Raw genomic sequence first — 13,805 nt, 5'->3', positions numbered from 1 at the left:
ATACTAGGAATTTTTCTTGTTCTCTTCACGATATTGAAAACAAAGAAAAAGGAGATCAGGAACTAGTGAAGGGAACTAGTGCACTCAGAGAAAATTTTAAGAAAATTTTTTTCACAATGAAGCACAAAGAAAAAGAACAGTAAAATAAAAGGGAACTAGTGCACTCAGAGAAAATTTTAAGAAGCAGAAGAAGGAGATCGGGAAGGAGAAGAAGAAGAAGAAGAAGAAGACGAGAAAGAAGAAGAAGGAGATCGGAAAAGAGAAGAAGAAGAAGAAGAAGAAGAAGAAGGAGATCGGGAAGGAGAAGAAGAAGAAGAGGAAGAGGAAGGAGAGAGAATAGGTATTTTAGTCTTTTTAGTTAAAATTAACGGGTGATTTAACTGAAAATCTAATGGAGGGACTGATGACATAGTTTTAAAAATCACAGTGACTAAATTAAAGGTTTTTTAAAACAGAGGGACGAAAGGTTGCATTTCACTAAATCAGAGGGATTAAATTACAGTTTTCCCTAAAATTAAATTTTAAGGATGAAAGTGTTGAATTTTAAGAATAGAGAGACAAATTCATGAATTATGCTATATTTTAAAACTTAAAAAATAATTTTTCTATTATATAAAGAATAAGTGTATAATTTATTTATTTATTGAAATGTATTTTATACGTTTAGATTATATAAATCTAAACAATTTATATGAAAAAATATTTTAATGACTTTGAAATAATTCATTCTATTAAATTAGCTTTTAATTCAATCATTATTTTCTTTTTCAAAAATAATTTAGTGGAATATTGCATTGCCCAAATTGTTAATAATGTCTCAACCAAAAGTAGAAAAAAAAAGAACTATTTATAGAATATTCAATGATTGAAATTATGAGTAAAGAATTAAAGTTGAAAGCTATTTTCTATCTTTATATTGTAAAAAGTCTAAGTTAATGATTAATGAAAGAGAAAAACACCCAGAATTTTCTGATGTATTTTTTTTTTTAAAATTAGCTAAAAATATTTTTAATAATTATTAAATTAATTGTTAGCATCATTAAACTGTCACAAGTTTAGAAAAACTCCCTTTTCTATGAATTGATCTCAATGAATTTGAGCAGGAAATTTGAATATGTCACAGGCGTGTAAACGGTCAAGTAAATGGTGGAATCATAGCGGTGGGGTTTTGCCGCTGGAATCTCTTTTACTTTTTCTTCTGTGTTGAGTCTTACACAAAACAAAGGCTCTTTCGCTATCAGTTGCTTTCTTTCTTTAGTCCCATATGTATATATAGCACCCAAAAGACACCCTGCGAGGCAAGTGAGGATATGTTTTTCTAAGCTACGAGATTTTATCACAAAGGATAAAGAAAGAAAACTGTATGTATATATGGGTTGTGCCGAGTTTTTGGCTTGTGATTTGAGTTCCTTCACTCAATCTTTTGCTTCATCTCAAAACAGAGATAAAGAAAAGACAAAGAGGTTTTCTTAGCTGCAAGAAAATTCCAAACTTTTATTGTAAGTTTCTCCTCTTTTCCTTCCTTTCTTTACGTTATATCCCTTTTATTGGTTTTGTGCTTATTCTCTTTTTACTCCGTCATTGTGGAAAGGTCTCTATTTTTTTCATCTGGGTTTCTTTCATTTTCATTTCTTTTTTTTTTTTTTTAAGAAACTTTTCCTCTTCCTTTTGTCCTTTCTGTGTGCTCTTGATTTTCTTGCTTATATGATTTTCAATGCTTTGTGTATTTTTCTCAATTGGGTCTTTGCCATTTCTTGTTATTGTTAGGTTTTTTGTGTGATTTGTTAAGCAATTTCAGTTGACCCTTTTTTTTTCTTATAAAGTTGCCTCTACTTGCTGATTTTTGCGTTTTCCCTTCCTCATATATCAAGCTCTCTCTAACCATTTGTGCAGTTTCTGTTAAGGTAAATTCTTTGTAGCTTTAACTTCTTCCATAACAATCTAAGTCCCTCTTTGTAGTGTTTACATTCAACTGTACCTTGTTTTTGTTTCCAAGTATAGTGAGTTTTGGTTTTCAGGTGCTTTACTGAAGAACAAAGGCTTGGTCTTTGGCTTGGATTTATTGGAATTCTAATTGGAGATAGTCAAATTAATCCTTGGTTTTCTGTGAATTTGCTGATGGGAGATCATTTTGTCTTGTTGGTGGATCGATTGCTGACGGAATCTACATTGGAAGCTGCAATTGAGAGCAGAAACCGCTTGATGCAGGCAACAGCATCAACAGCAAATGAAACAAAAATTGTTATATCTTCCCAGAAAGTGGATTCTAGAGATGATTCCTCTCCCAAGAAAATAGTGGAGTGCAGGATATGCCAGGACGAGGATGAAGATTGCAATATGGAGACACCTTGCTCTTGTTGTGGGAGCCTGAAGGTTAGTAAGGCTCTTATTTGATAATACAATTTCAAGTTTTGGGTTTGCTTTTTTGTTTTAAGCCATAGAAGCAAAATTTTCATAATGTATCCAATACTTTTGGATGAGTTATATGGGAAACTCTTGATCCATATCTCTTTCTATTTAACTGATTTTATTGTCAAGTTAGCTGCCAAATTAAAATTTTGGCTGTTTTACTAATAAAGAGAAGGATTATCACTTATCATTATCTTTTGGAGGTTTCCTTTCTTCCTCCCAACGGCCAAAACATAATCATTCCCCTTGATATAACTAGTTTCTTGCATAAAGCTTGATGAGCTTAAGCAGAAGGATTTTGCTTCCTCTATTATACCGTGAAATAATTCCAGAAACTTGCATTGATCATTGTCTTCCAAACATAAAAGGTTTTGATAATTTCTTGACATCATTGTCAACTTTTCAACATGGGAAGTGGACTTCTGCTTGTCATGTTAAGCACATAGAGTTCTTGTTGCTGTCATAAATGATACACTGATACTGCAACAAAGACCACTGGATAATCACATATTTCATGCGCATTCCAGGCTAACAGCATGGACATCCTGCGATTCTGTAAATTTTCGATAGCTAAGTTGTGCACATTCCGACTCAAAGTCGAAGGTGTTGATTTAACCATGTTGCTTCTACAGTCTCTATGCAGTAATTTACATTAATTTGTTTCATTTCAGTGTTCATTCTCTTGCTAAAGATTAAACTACTATAAGTTAAATTGATTTTTGTCCTGTTGCTATGAATGATACTGATTCTTCGCACATGCAGTATGCTCATCGCAGATGTGTTCAGAGATGGTGTAATGAGAAGGGTAACACCATATGTGAGATATGCCATCAGGTGGACTTTAGTTTTCTGATTTCTATTTAATTATATATTATTTTTCTTTGGGGATCTTTGTACATTTCCTTAGTGTTTATCAATTTCGAACTGAACTATAGCTGCTTCTTGATGGTAATTTTTTTTTTCAGCACTTCACACCTGGTTACACAGCTCCACCACCTCTGTTTCAAATTGGACGTATTCCAATGAACCTCAGGTAATTTGTTCACCTGCCACTTATCTGTGCCTCATTATTTTTCAATTCAATGGAACTTCAACAATGTGCTTGCTGTTTTTTTCAGGGGAAATTGGCAGACTTCTGGAAGAGATTTGCATGGTCCCCAGTTTATAGCAATGGTTTCAACTGACCGAAATTTCCTTAATCCCGAGTATGAAGAATATTCGGCTTCAACAAGAAACTCAAACTGCTGTCGCTCAGTTGCTATAGCTGTAAATCTCTCACTCTCTCTTCCTTCATGTCTTTCTGTGCTTAAAACTTTAACTTGGGATAGACCTTGATTCATACAAATGAAGTTAGTTGTAGTTTTGGTGAATAATGTATGGTTCAGAAGCGCTCGCAACATTCTCATTGTTGATTGTGAATTCTGCAGTTTATGGTTCTTTTGATTCTACGGCATACTCTTCCAGTCATCCTTAGGACCAATGAAGTTTCCTTCCCATTGCTTATGGTGAGGGAACATATTCCCAGAGGATATTGATGAAATTCATAAGTATAAATGTATTTATTTATCCCTCTTTGCCTTGTCTGACAGTTGTTATTTCTACGAATTGCTGGGATTCTTCTTCCAGTATATGTTATCATGAGAGCAGTAACTGCTCTCCAGCGTCGCCTCCATCAACAGGTAAATTCTTGCCAAAGTTTGAGATTCTAAATCTTTTCTATAGTTTAAGAAATATAGAACATGATGCACCAGTCAATGATTGTGTTTTCCTCAATTCTGTATTACATTGTTCGCCTTTAGGATCCCCCAAGTTTGTCTTTCAGTACACCCGAAGAAGAAGCCGAGCATTCAACCTTGCAGGCTCAGCAGCATATAGGCAATGTTCCTTAGCTAATTCCAAAATAAAACATTGTCATGAGCAGCATCTGCCCATTTGTTCAGTCAGTTTTGTGTTTCATGGTATACGAAGATGGCTTCATTATCAGATTTCAAAAGAAAGACCAGAAGTATAACTTCCATGGTGATTCTCTCAATGGTCAAAGTTCAATTGGGTTGTGGTTTCTGAAAGAAAGTCATAGCTTCTCAAACAGCTCTGAGATGAGAGGCAGCAGTTAGCCTGGAAATATTTAGGTAGTAAGTGTCAGCATATTCATCACGCTACCTCCTTCTACAGTGCAACATTCAAAATGCCATTATATCATTAATCTCTCAATTTTTTTTAAAAATTTTTTCATTTCGTTATATCAAATATGAAAAAGATTAATGAATTAAATATTAAACCAAATATCATGAAAGAAATTTGTCAGTTCTGCACCGTAAAGAACTTAAGACCTCGATAGGAAGTTGCTACCCTTACTCTTCTTCTCCTGTAAAGCTGAGGAAATGGGTTCATTTGTTGCCGAGAAATGACTTACGAGGGATGGGGAACTACTAAATCGTTTAACACTTTGACACTCTCAGATTCATTTAAAATCGAATCTTCCAAATGCCTCGAGAGAATAGAAGGGATCGTTTGGCCAACCAAAATAAGAATCGTTTGAGAGATGTAATCCCACCACTTGACTTTTGCACTCCATTGATAATCTTTGAGGTTGCATTTGAAAATTTGCTTTAATTTTTAATAGAAAACCATGGGGATTAACATTTAAACCCTTGATGCATAGAGGGATTAGTCTCTAAAAGCTTAACTGCTTAAGAGTATCCTAAAAGAAGTACATAAGACCGAGAATAAAATAAATATATTATTAAAGATTATATGACATTGCCATCATAATTTTTTTATCAATGAAAACATTTGCCTGAAATCAGTCCATTATAGATGAAGACAAACAAATAAGTGAATTCTCTATGAAAAAATCAAATGAAACCACTTTCATGTGTTTTGAGTCCATGCTGACTGATCCATCTAAGAATTTCTCTTTCTATCAAATATGAGTTTGATCTCTCTCCAAGCATAAAATCTTGCAATAACAGCATATTGGAAAAGGCATGAGTAGACGGAACCAACACGTGATGATTTTTAAACTGGGCATCTCCTCACCACTGAAGCTTCAAATCCAATTGGATAAAGCAGATTAAATAGCAGTGACACTCATAAAATAGAAGGAAGCATTCTCTTGAGCAGATACATGCAAAAATGAAGATCCATGCACGCACAGCAGATATATACAAATGTAAGAAGTATACCACAAAAAATGGATAAGAATATAGCATTAATCTGTACAATCCAAAGTGTAAATTGAGAAGGAAAATTTTGAGAAGAGAACCTCAAAGCAGCCTGTGATTATGTAATCGGGATTCCTATCAGAGCTTGATTTCAACCCCAACAGGCAGCTCAATGGCTGTGCATGGTTTAGTCCTTCCAACTATCTTAGCTTCGGCTTCCTTCTTGGCTAGAAATATTGGACTATCAAAACAAACATGAAAATTTACCTAACTGTTCAAAATCCAATTCTTTATCCTTGTTCTTTCCTTTTTCTGTTGTATTTCATTATAATTTTTGAAAAGGTGCACTGCCCTGCTAAATATCATATGTTCTTTAAAGAGTGTATGTGGTAGTACTTCCGACTCTTCTGTCGTAAACGCCAGTAACAAGCAATCGCTCCACATGCACAACTAGCAAGAGCAATTGCCAATGCAGCCCCCACCGGCACAACTACTGCATTTGTTGAAGCCGCCAAATCGTCAATAGCCCCATCAATCACTTCACTTCCAAGAAGATCCTTGTCCTTGAACGGAGATGCAAGTGCTTTTCCATAATAATTAATTAAGAACTTGAATACCTCGTCCTTATTCCAATCAATCCAACTGGTTCCATCATCTCTCTGGCCATGAGAGAGATAACATGATGAGCACAGCTGCTTTGGAGGCCAAATAATCTTCGGGAAGTTAGGATCACCAGTTCCAAGAGATGCTTCTTCCTTCATTAATCTCTCATTTACCGTATTATGTGCCTTCCACAACCAAAGGGCAAAATCGCTAGATGGGTTGAAAGGACCTTCGACTCTGTATTTAGAACCCACAGTCAGCTGCAAGAAGCTTGGAGGGTTTACAACATAACTCTTAATGACTTCCTTTCCCTTGAACACATACGATAGAAATGTTGACGACACTCCTCACAAATGAAAAAATTGTTGATAAAATCGCAAATGGCTGTGAAGGCAAACTGGCTCTCTGCATCCTCAATTCTTACAGACAATGAATGCACAAGAACCCATAATCCACAACTGCATACAAGTAAACAGATAAATCAATTAAGATATTTAGTTAAACACTCATAAGTGACAAAGCTTGTACAGCTTTAAAAATAAAGAAGGGGCATGTCTCTCCCGCTAGAGAGAAAAGACTACTGAACTGAAGATGAGAAGTTTGGGGAAATTTGCAATGGCATTGTTATTGTAAAACAGTAATTGGCCCAAAAACTCAAGCAGAAGTCAGCACTCAGCTGTACCAGAAATACAACCCCTGAATTTGGAAACTGCACTCATTTAAATGCAATTTGACAAGAAAAGCGCAGAGGCAAGCCTCTCCCCCTTTTTTTGGAATTACTCTCAAGGAAGCAAGAAAATGATACTGCTGCTTATGAATATAAATAAAAGGATACTGGCATCTGAAAGCACATTCAATGGCTTATGGCACTATTGGCATCTATGATGCTAGAAGTCACAATCACGACCATGTCACCATGTGATGGCTCTTCCTTATCACTGACCATGCTGCTGCCATCTCTAATAATCTCAACTGAGATTACCATTCAATCATTGTTATAGGTCCCAAACCCTTCAAGGTTTATTCTAGAAGAATCAAAGACAAGAATGGAAAAGATTTGGAGTCTGACAGGGCATGTGAATTAAGTCAGCTGGAAATATGAGAGAGAGGATGGGTATAAGAAGAACAGGAGAGCATGCTAGATGGCATCTTGGAGATAGCTGGTTTTTTCTCTTTCTAGAGGGCAGATTATTCTCTGCATGGAACAAGGTTCCTAGCAGTCTCCTTTCACCATTCTTCAATGTCGATCAGTTATTATTTAGTTAAGGGAAACTTACTATTGATTTAAACGGTATTTCATCTCAATGCAAAGATCTGTTCTAGCTCAACTCTTGAATGTCTCTATTTGTAGTAATATCCAACCTTTGCAGGTCCCTACTCTGCCACATTGTCAGGCAAATCAACTTTGTTCCTTAAAGAATGTTCACACAGTTGTACTGGTCGCTTAGCCCCCTTGTTGTGCCATATCGAGTGATGACCTCGGAACGAGACCAAATATAATATCACTTTCTTAGCTCCATACAGCCTCTTCAAGTGTCATTAATTGGTGCCCCCAAAAATAGACTAGGAGTAACTTACAAGCAGGAATTGATAAAAAATAAAAAAGAAAAAAAAAAAGAAAGAAAAACAACTAAACTGATAAACACCAGCTGGACACTGAACAAATGCAACTTGCTAAGCTGGAATTATATAGTCAAGGTGCACGCAGTTGCTGTGCAAGCAAGTTAAAAAATGAAGGAAGAAAATAAATCATTACCTAAAGCCCCTAGTGTCATTCTTGCTACCACGGCAAAACATCTGAAAAAGAAACACACCGATCTTTTTTAAAGTATGTCAATAAGAAATAATGCTTAAAAATGCTGAAGTAAACAAATAGTAAGCCATATATAAATTCACAGCAGAGGTAGATGTCAACTTAGCTACCAAAGTAAAATCTACAGAAAATAAATATCCTTTGCAACAAATACAATATCCTTTGCAACAAATACAAATCATACTTTTTTTTCCAAGGTGAATCAAACATTTTCTGTTTGATTGATGGATAAATGGGGCAGATGGATCATGGCACGGTTACAATTTTCTTATGAGAAAAAATATGGAAGCAGAATCAGAATGAAATCTTTGATAAAATAAGCTTCAACAGAATGCCATCATATGGAAGAATGGGCACTTGACAAGCTCTGAACTCAATAGTATATATTAAAGGTTCAGGAAATATTAAGCAGCCTCCTTCAAAATTTATAAACTGAATAAATTAGTATAATGTTTCATGTCCCACTTATTTAAAGATAGTTGAGTGAGGGAGAAACATGTCTCAGCGTAAAATAATGGCAAGGACAATACCAGTGATAACATCAATGATTGTACGTGCTTCATAAAAGTAAATTGCAATTATAGTATCTGGAAATGGAAGTATATTCATTTATTCATTCAAAATCTACTAATTCAATGTCACAATAGCTGAGATAAAATTCAACACATCAAAATTATAAGCAAAGCACTGCCAACATGAAAGAATAGAGGAAGAAATGAATGAGAAAAAAAAGGGCATATACCCAATGTCCCACAGGAACTTCTTTCCCACAAATCTGGAAATTTCCAAGCATGCTCTTGCCATTACTAACAATTTCCTGTTTTTCATCTGGTGGCCACAAGTCATCAAAGTTTACTAGCACTTCTGCACTTCCCTTCCGACACCTAATACAAATAATTTAAATATCAACTATTAAGACACATGTATAGCAAAGCTCCACTTCAGAAAAGTTTGCCTTTGCCTCTTAGAAGGATGATGTGCCACTAAAAGCTGAAGGAATTTAATAACTGAAGCCCGATTTTCTGATTTTATCATCTGCAGAACAACCATAGAAACCATAAGTAGAAAAAGAAGCAAAAGACACACAACATTCATCTACAGGCAAACACACAACACATAACAATAATAAATGAATATGTCTACCTTGTGTTCAAATATAATTTCAAAAGCAATGGCTTTTGCCTCCTCAACATCATATACAGCATGTACAATCTTGCAGAAACCATGCATCACACAAGTTAACATCTAACATTGAATAAAACAATTCCTGTTTGAAACTGCAAAGAATTTAAGCTATGCTGACAGAAAAACCTGTCCAGGGTCTGATATATTTGATAGAAGCTGCTCATTTTCAAACTTCTTATCATCCAAAGCATATGAGCTGTACACAATCATAAAAAGTAATTATACATAGCCAAGAACAAGAGCTCTTGAAAAATTTACTAATTGTTATTTACATTGAAAAAACAACGAAATGACCAAAGAATGCCTCTAGCAATAAAGGGAGAGAGAGAGAGAGAGAGAGGTTACTGCATAAACGCTAGAATGCTTTTTAATCCATGAAATATAATATATCAAATAACCTACTATCTTTTGATTTATTTATTTAAGTTTATTAAAAATACATCTTTCAAAAGTGTATCATATCTTTGTCTACCAGTGGATAAACTATGAATACTGAAAAGAGGATACTGTTTAGTCTGTGTTCTAATCAAAAGTTCAATGGTAATGATTTATTTATTATTGCTGTATGAATGCAAACTTTACTGGTTTTGAAACATTTCAAAACCAACCGATCTCAAGTTGACTTTAGAAGATTCTATTAAGCTTAACTCAAAAGAAGGCAGAGGTTCAAAAATCAGTTGACTTTTCAAACAGGTGTGAAATATTTGGAATGAATGCCATGTAAAAGAAGGTGGGTTGGGTAACAGCTGATTAACTTAGTGCAGATCTGGGCTTTCTTTTAGAATAAGAGTATGCCATGCCACTTTTGAAGCACACATGTGAACTTATAAAGAATTCTTGCACACCAGAAACATACATGGTAAAACAGAACCCTTCATTACAAAATTTGAACTGGATGAGCCTTTTTTTCAACAAATCACTAACTTGGTTCATCAGAAATCGAGGAATCAATGCATTACCATAGACCCTAATGTCAAAATCTATTCCAAAGAAAGGGAAAAAAGTTAGTAAGATATGGTGAACCAGGACCAAACTGCAAAACATAAAAAATGTTTATGAATGTCAAAGGCAAAGAGCACCAAAACTGAGAGCTTGTGACAATGTTTTATTAGCCCAAAATTAAGAAATTACAACAGAAAATGTTATTTTGAGCTAAAGATGCAGTAAATTAAAATTTGAAGATCACAACAAAAACAAGACATGGTCAGGTAATACTTAATACCTGCCCAATTGCTTATTGATCCAACTAAGCAATTTTTCAGCTGTCCGTCCATCATCAATTACCCGAATTACACTTTTCTCTTCTTTGGATTCCCAAGCAGCAGATACAAATTTGGAAGGTGGGCCCCAAAATAGCATGGGATAATGAGCCACAGAAAATCTATCACAAAGTTCATTATTTATCTGTGCTGCCAAACAAGTTAAATAGGGACTAATTACTAAGCCATGCTAGAAAATAGAATTAAGTGTTTTAATGTAATTAAAACAAATAAATTTAGAAAAAAGGAATTATCAATAGTGTGACATCTAACAGGTTAGAATCCTTGGATTAATGTGAATATATACTACCGTCTCATCACTTTGCCAAATATAAATGCAACAACATTACAATTATTGGTCATTAATTTCCTAAGGCCTCTTTATGGCTGTTCACCAACACAACCCAACTGAACTACCCAGTCAGACAAAATCAACAAACCAACCAAGTTTCAGTGGTTAACAATTTGCCTGGCATTGGGTTGTGAAAATACTTAACCAGATTGGTCATGATTTTACAAGTAAAAACTGAGAAACCAAACTGATCCAGGCATTTTTCTTGCTTTTTATTAAAAATATTTTAAGCTTTTAATCCAAACAACACATGGTTAAGAATAGCTTAAGCCAACACAAAGTGTTGGGCCACGGGCTCTAAGTTAGGTCATGTATCATCTTAGCTCTTTATAATGCTGATAAGCCACTGCTCTATATACAAATGAAGTACCCACATAAAGTAGCAGTCAATTTAAATATTGCTGATGATGGATGGGAGTAGATGATCCCATAGGAACAAGAGAACAAAACTGAACATGAATATCTAGGTAATTTTCCAAACGTAATTTATTCCATATAACTAAATAACGCAGCTTTCGCAATTTCTATTTTCACTTGGTTCTGCAAAGGTATAAACTATTCGTGTTCTATTTTCAGGTCAAAGCGGAAATGGGAAGTTTACTCTCAGTAGCAAGCTAGATAACCCAATTAAACTTTTTACAGAAACTAGTAAATATTTGGTCTGTGGAAAAACAAAACCACAAAAGAGTAGTGTACACAGCATGTATTAAGAAAAAAAAATTATATACCTTCAATGCACAATCCATCCTTGCCATCAATACAATGCCAGGATGCACTGCATCTGGTCCATTGAAAAGCCTTGCAACTTTTTCATAATGGGGCTGCACATTTGAAGCTCCAATACCAAAAACAATAAGGAAACTTACATATACCTGCAGAAATTCTAGACAGAAAATATTATATACAATACCTTATAATTTCTACAAGCAGGGCACCTGACCAAAAAAAAATTAATTGCAGAGAGAGCATAATGTCACATAACTCACAAATATCAACATGAAAGGGCATCAACAATACATGTAGCATATAGAAAATTAATATAATGGTCATTACACAAACACACAGAGCATCCTAATTCATTAGGAAAACAAAGATATTTTACAAGCAGCCTGGTCGTAACATTTTATTAACTTTACCATGCAAAATCAAAACTAGAAATATCACATTTTGAATTATAACTCATATGCACATAGCATCCTACAAAACAGATGCCAATTTTTTAGTATTTAAAAAACTGATCACTATAAAGTTCTTATCTCATTTTCACAACAAAATGTTATCAACTCTAAAACACATATTATAAAACAGACAATATTAGCAGCTTTCATGCTGGTCATTGCCTATTACAACATCTAAACCAAGTCTGTAAACAAATAATTGATAGGGTGAGTTGAACTGTGAAAATTTCCCCGGAATCTATGAACTGTTGAGCTACTGTTCTACAATTATCATCTTATTGTACACATTGCATATCCCAACAAGAAGGAAGCAATTAATTAAGTCAGTAGATTTTATTGAATGAGAAAATCTGAATTTTAATCATTGCATCAATTCACGTCTCTTTAAATATTTTTCTCCTTTTTCAAAACTTTCCACAAATTAATCTACTAATAATATTGTGTAAGTAATCTATCCAATATCAAATTATTATATTCTACTGATGCTAAAAGATATACACGTCAAGTAACTAAAGCATCTCAAAATCCAAGGTCGTCATTTCAAACTCCATATCAATGTCAGTTCGCACCAGTCAACCTTAAGGTCCTTGTCTGCAATCTTTTTAATTTGACGTGAGAATTATTGCCTTGAATAAACTCACATGATGATCATACCAATGAACAAACCTCTCCTCCAAACTTCGAGAGAGTTCAATCAGTGATCAGTTTATGAAAATCATAGCCGATAAAATAATAAAGCTACACAGCCGTTCCTGCTGAAATCAGAAAAATATACAAACTCCGTTCCTGCTGAAATCAGAAAAATATACAAACTCTCTACTTTGGCTGTGAATAAACACTTGGAATATGAAGGTTAAACCAAATACTCATTGATCATCTGCCCAATAAATTACCAAAGAAAAAAATTTCAAGTCTTAGTTATCATCCACATGGCAATTCATCAGCATGGTCGATATGATTTTTCCAATGAACCCAATTGGTGCTCCCTAATAGTTTCACTATTACACAAGTAAAAGTCCGCAAAGGACAATCACAAAACAACAACTTTTCCAACTATTTAGCAAAAAAGGAAGTTTTCATACAAAAATAAGCGTCAAGCATATTTTAACAAAGTTATATAAGAAATCGTTATTCTTTCCAGAGTTAGAGGAGTAACCAGTGCGCGAAAAATTCGATAATGGCAAAAGTAGCAAGAGTGTCTCTAAGAACTGCATCGAAATTGGTGATGTTAAAATCGACGGCGTAATCTGTGCTCACGGCATTGTCTTTGCTAAATTCTCGAAGGATCGAACGGGATCCCGGAGGAAACGATTCCACTTTAGAACTCAACAACAAAAGCGAATTCACAATCAGAATCAAACATATCTGAGTCATGGACATTAGAATTTGAGCAAAAAAATTAAGAAAAAAATATCGAGTTTAGGTCCTGTTTTGCTTTTTGTTTTGAAAATATAATATATATATTAAATTTATAATTATTTTTGTACATATAAAACTTTTATTATATAATAATAAATATTATAATTAATTTAATTATTATTTATAATATTTTTAATTCACATATTATCTATTGTAATTTTAAATAATTTATTGATATAAAAATTTTAATTTTAAAAAATTATTATTAATTAATTGTGAAAAGTTAATATAATTTAAATAAAAAATAAAATTAAATAGCTACATTAAATAAAAAAATATTTTTAAAATTAATACTAATTCAAAATGCTGATGGGCATTATCTCAATCAGGTGTAATCGACTTTAGATTAATTTGAGAGAGAATTAAGAAGTGAGAGAGAAAGTGACTGAGCGAGGGCGTGGTGCTGCGTTCATTAGCCTGGCG

General features: G+C 34.0%; 2 protein-coding genes across 7 annotated transcripts; one reads left to right on the top strand and one right to left on the bottom strand.

Annotated features, from left to right (window-relative positions):
- The first annotated feature begins 1,145 nt into the window (after window positions 1-1,145).
- On the top strand, window positions 1,146-4,616 carry LOC110631136. 2 transcript variants are annotated; one of them, XM_043950591.1, is made up of 8 exons: window positions 1,146-1,499; window positions 2,019-2,373; window positions 3,172-3,243; window positions 3,375-3,442; window positions 3,528-3,675; window positions 3,837-3,914; window positions 3,999-4,088; window positions 4,209-4,616. In XM_043950591.1, exons 2-8 carry the CDS (start codon window positions 2,119-2,121, stop codon window positions 4,296-4,298), a joined length of 801 nt encoding a protein of 266 aa, XP_043806526.1. In that variant the 5' UTR covers window positions 1,146-1,499; window positions 2,019-2,118; the 3' UTR covers window positions 4,299-4,616. The 2 variants fall into 2 exon arrangements, with proteins under 2 accessions (XP_043806526.1, XP_021634552.1); XM_021778860.2 differs by lacking the exon at window positions 1,146-1,499 and adding an exon at window positions 1,590-1,904.
- A 602-nt stretch (window positions 4,617-5,218) lies between these two features.
- On the bottom strand, window positions 5,219-13,414 carry LOC110630985 (sulfhydryl oxidase 2). Of its 5 annotated transcripts, none has more exons than XR_002490447.2 (12): window positions 13,120-13,414; window positions 11,696-11,720; window positions 11,514-11,606; window positions 10,397-10,578; window positions 9,301-9,370; window positions 9,133-9,201; window positions 8,951-9,024; window positions 8,732-8,873; window positions 7,933-7,973; window positions 6,488-6,634; window positions 5,675-6,413; window positions 5,219-5,456 (listed from the first exon to the last, which is right to left on the bottom strand). XR_002490447.2 is itself a non-coding variant. In XM_021778657.2 (11 exons), the coding sequence occupies exons 1-11, from the start codon at window positions 13,341-13,343 to the stop codon at window positions 5,936-5,938; spliced, it is 1,545 nt and encodes a 514-aa protein (XP_021634349.1). In that variant the 5' UTR covers window positions 13,344-13,414; the 3' UTR covers window positions 5,505-5,935. The 5 variants fall into 5 exon arrangements, 3 of the variants coding, with proteins under 3 accessions (XP_021634349.1, XP_043806525.1, XP_021634351.1); XR_002490448.2 differs by having other exon boundaries at window positions 5,219-5,450; XM_021778657.2 differs by lacking the exon at window positions 5,219-5,456 and having other exon boundaries at window positions 5,505-6,413.
- Between the last annotated feature and the right edge of the window lie 391 nt (window positions 13,415-13,805).

Source organism: Manihot esculenta, chromosome 14, assembly GCF_001659605.2.
Source record: "Manihot esculenta cultivar AM560-2 chromosome 14, M.esculenta_v8, whole genome shotgun sequence".
Taxonomy (NCBI): Eukaryota; Viridiplantae; Streptophyta; class Magnoliopsida; order Malpighiales; family Euphorbiaceae; genus Manihot; species Manihot esculenta.
This window is presented reverse-complemented; position numbering and strand designations above follow the sequence as displayed.

Bases quoted from the DNA above. Each gene is read 5' to 3' on its own strand.
- LOC110631136 (XM_043950591.1), top strand. From the start codon at position 2,119: ATGGGAGATCATTTTGTCTTGTTGGTGGATCGATTGCTGACGGAATCT. The intron at 2,374-3,171 runs GTTAGTAAGGCT...TCGCACATGCAG, and splicing joins CTTGTTGTGGGAGCCTGAAG to TATGCTCATCGCAGATGTGT. The intron at 3,443-3,527 runs GTAATTTGTTCA...TGTTTTTTTCAG, and splicing joins CGTATTCCAATGAACCTCAG to GGGAAATTGGCAGACTTCTG.
- LOC110630985 (XM_021778657.2), bottom strand. From the start codon at position 13,343: ATGTCCATGACTCAGATATGTTTGATTCTGATTGTGAATTCGCTTTTG. The intron at 11,721-13,119 runs GTTACTCCTCTA...TTTTTTGGTCAG, and splicing joins ATCGAATTTTTCGCGCACTG to GTGCCCTGCTTGTAGAAATT. The intron at 10,579-11,513 runs GTATATAATTTT...TTGGCAGCACAG, and splicing joins GGATGGATTGTGCATTGAAG to ATAAATAATGAACTTTGTGA.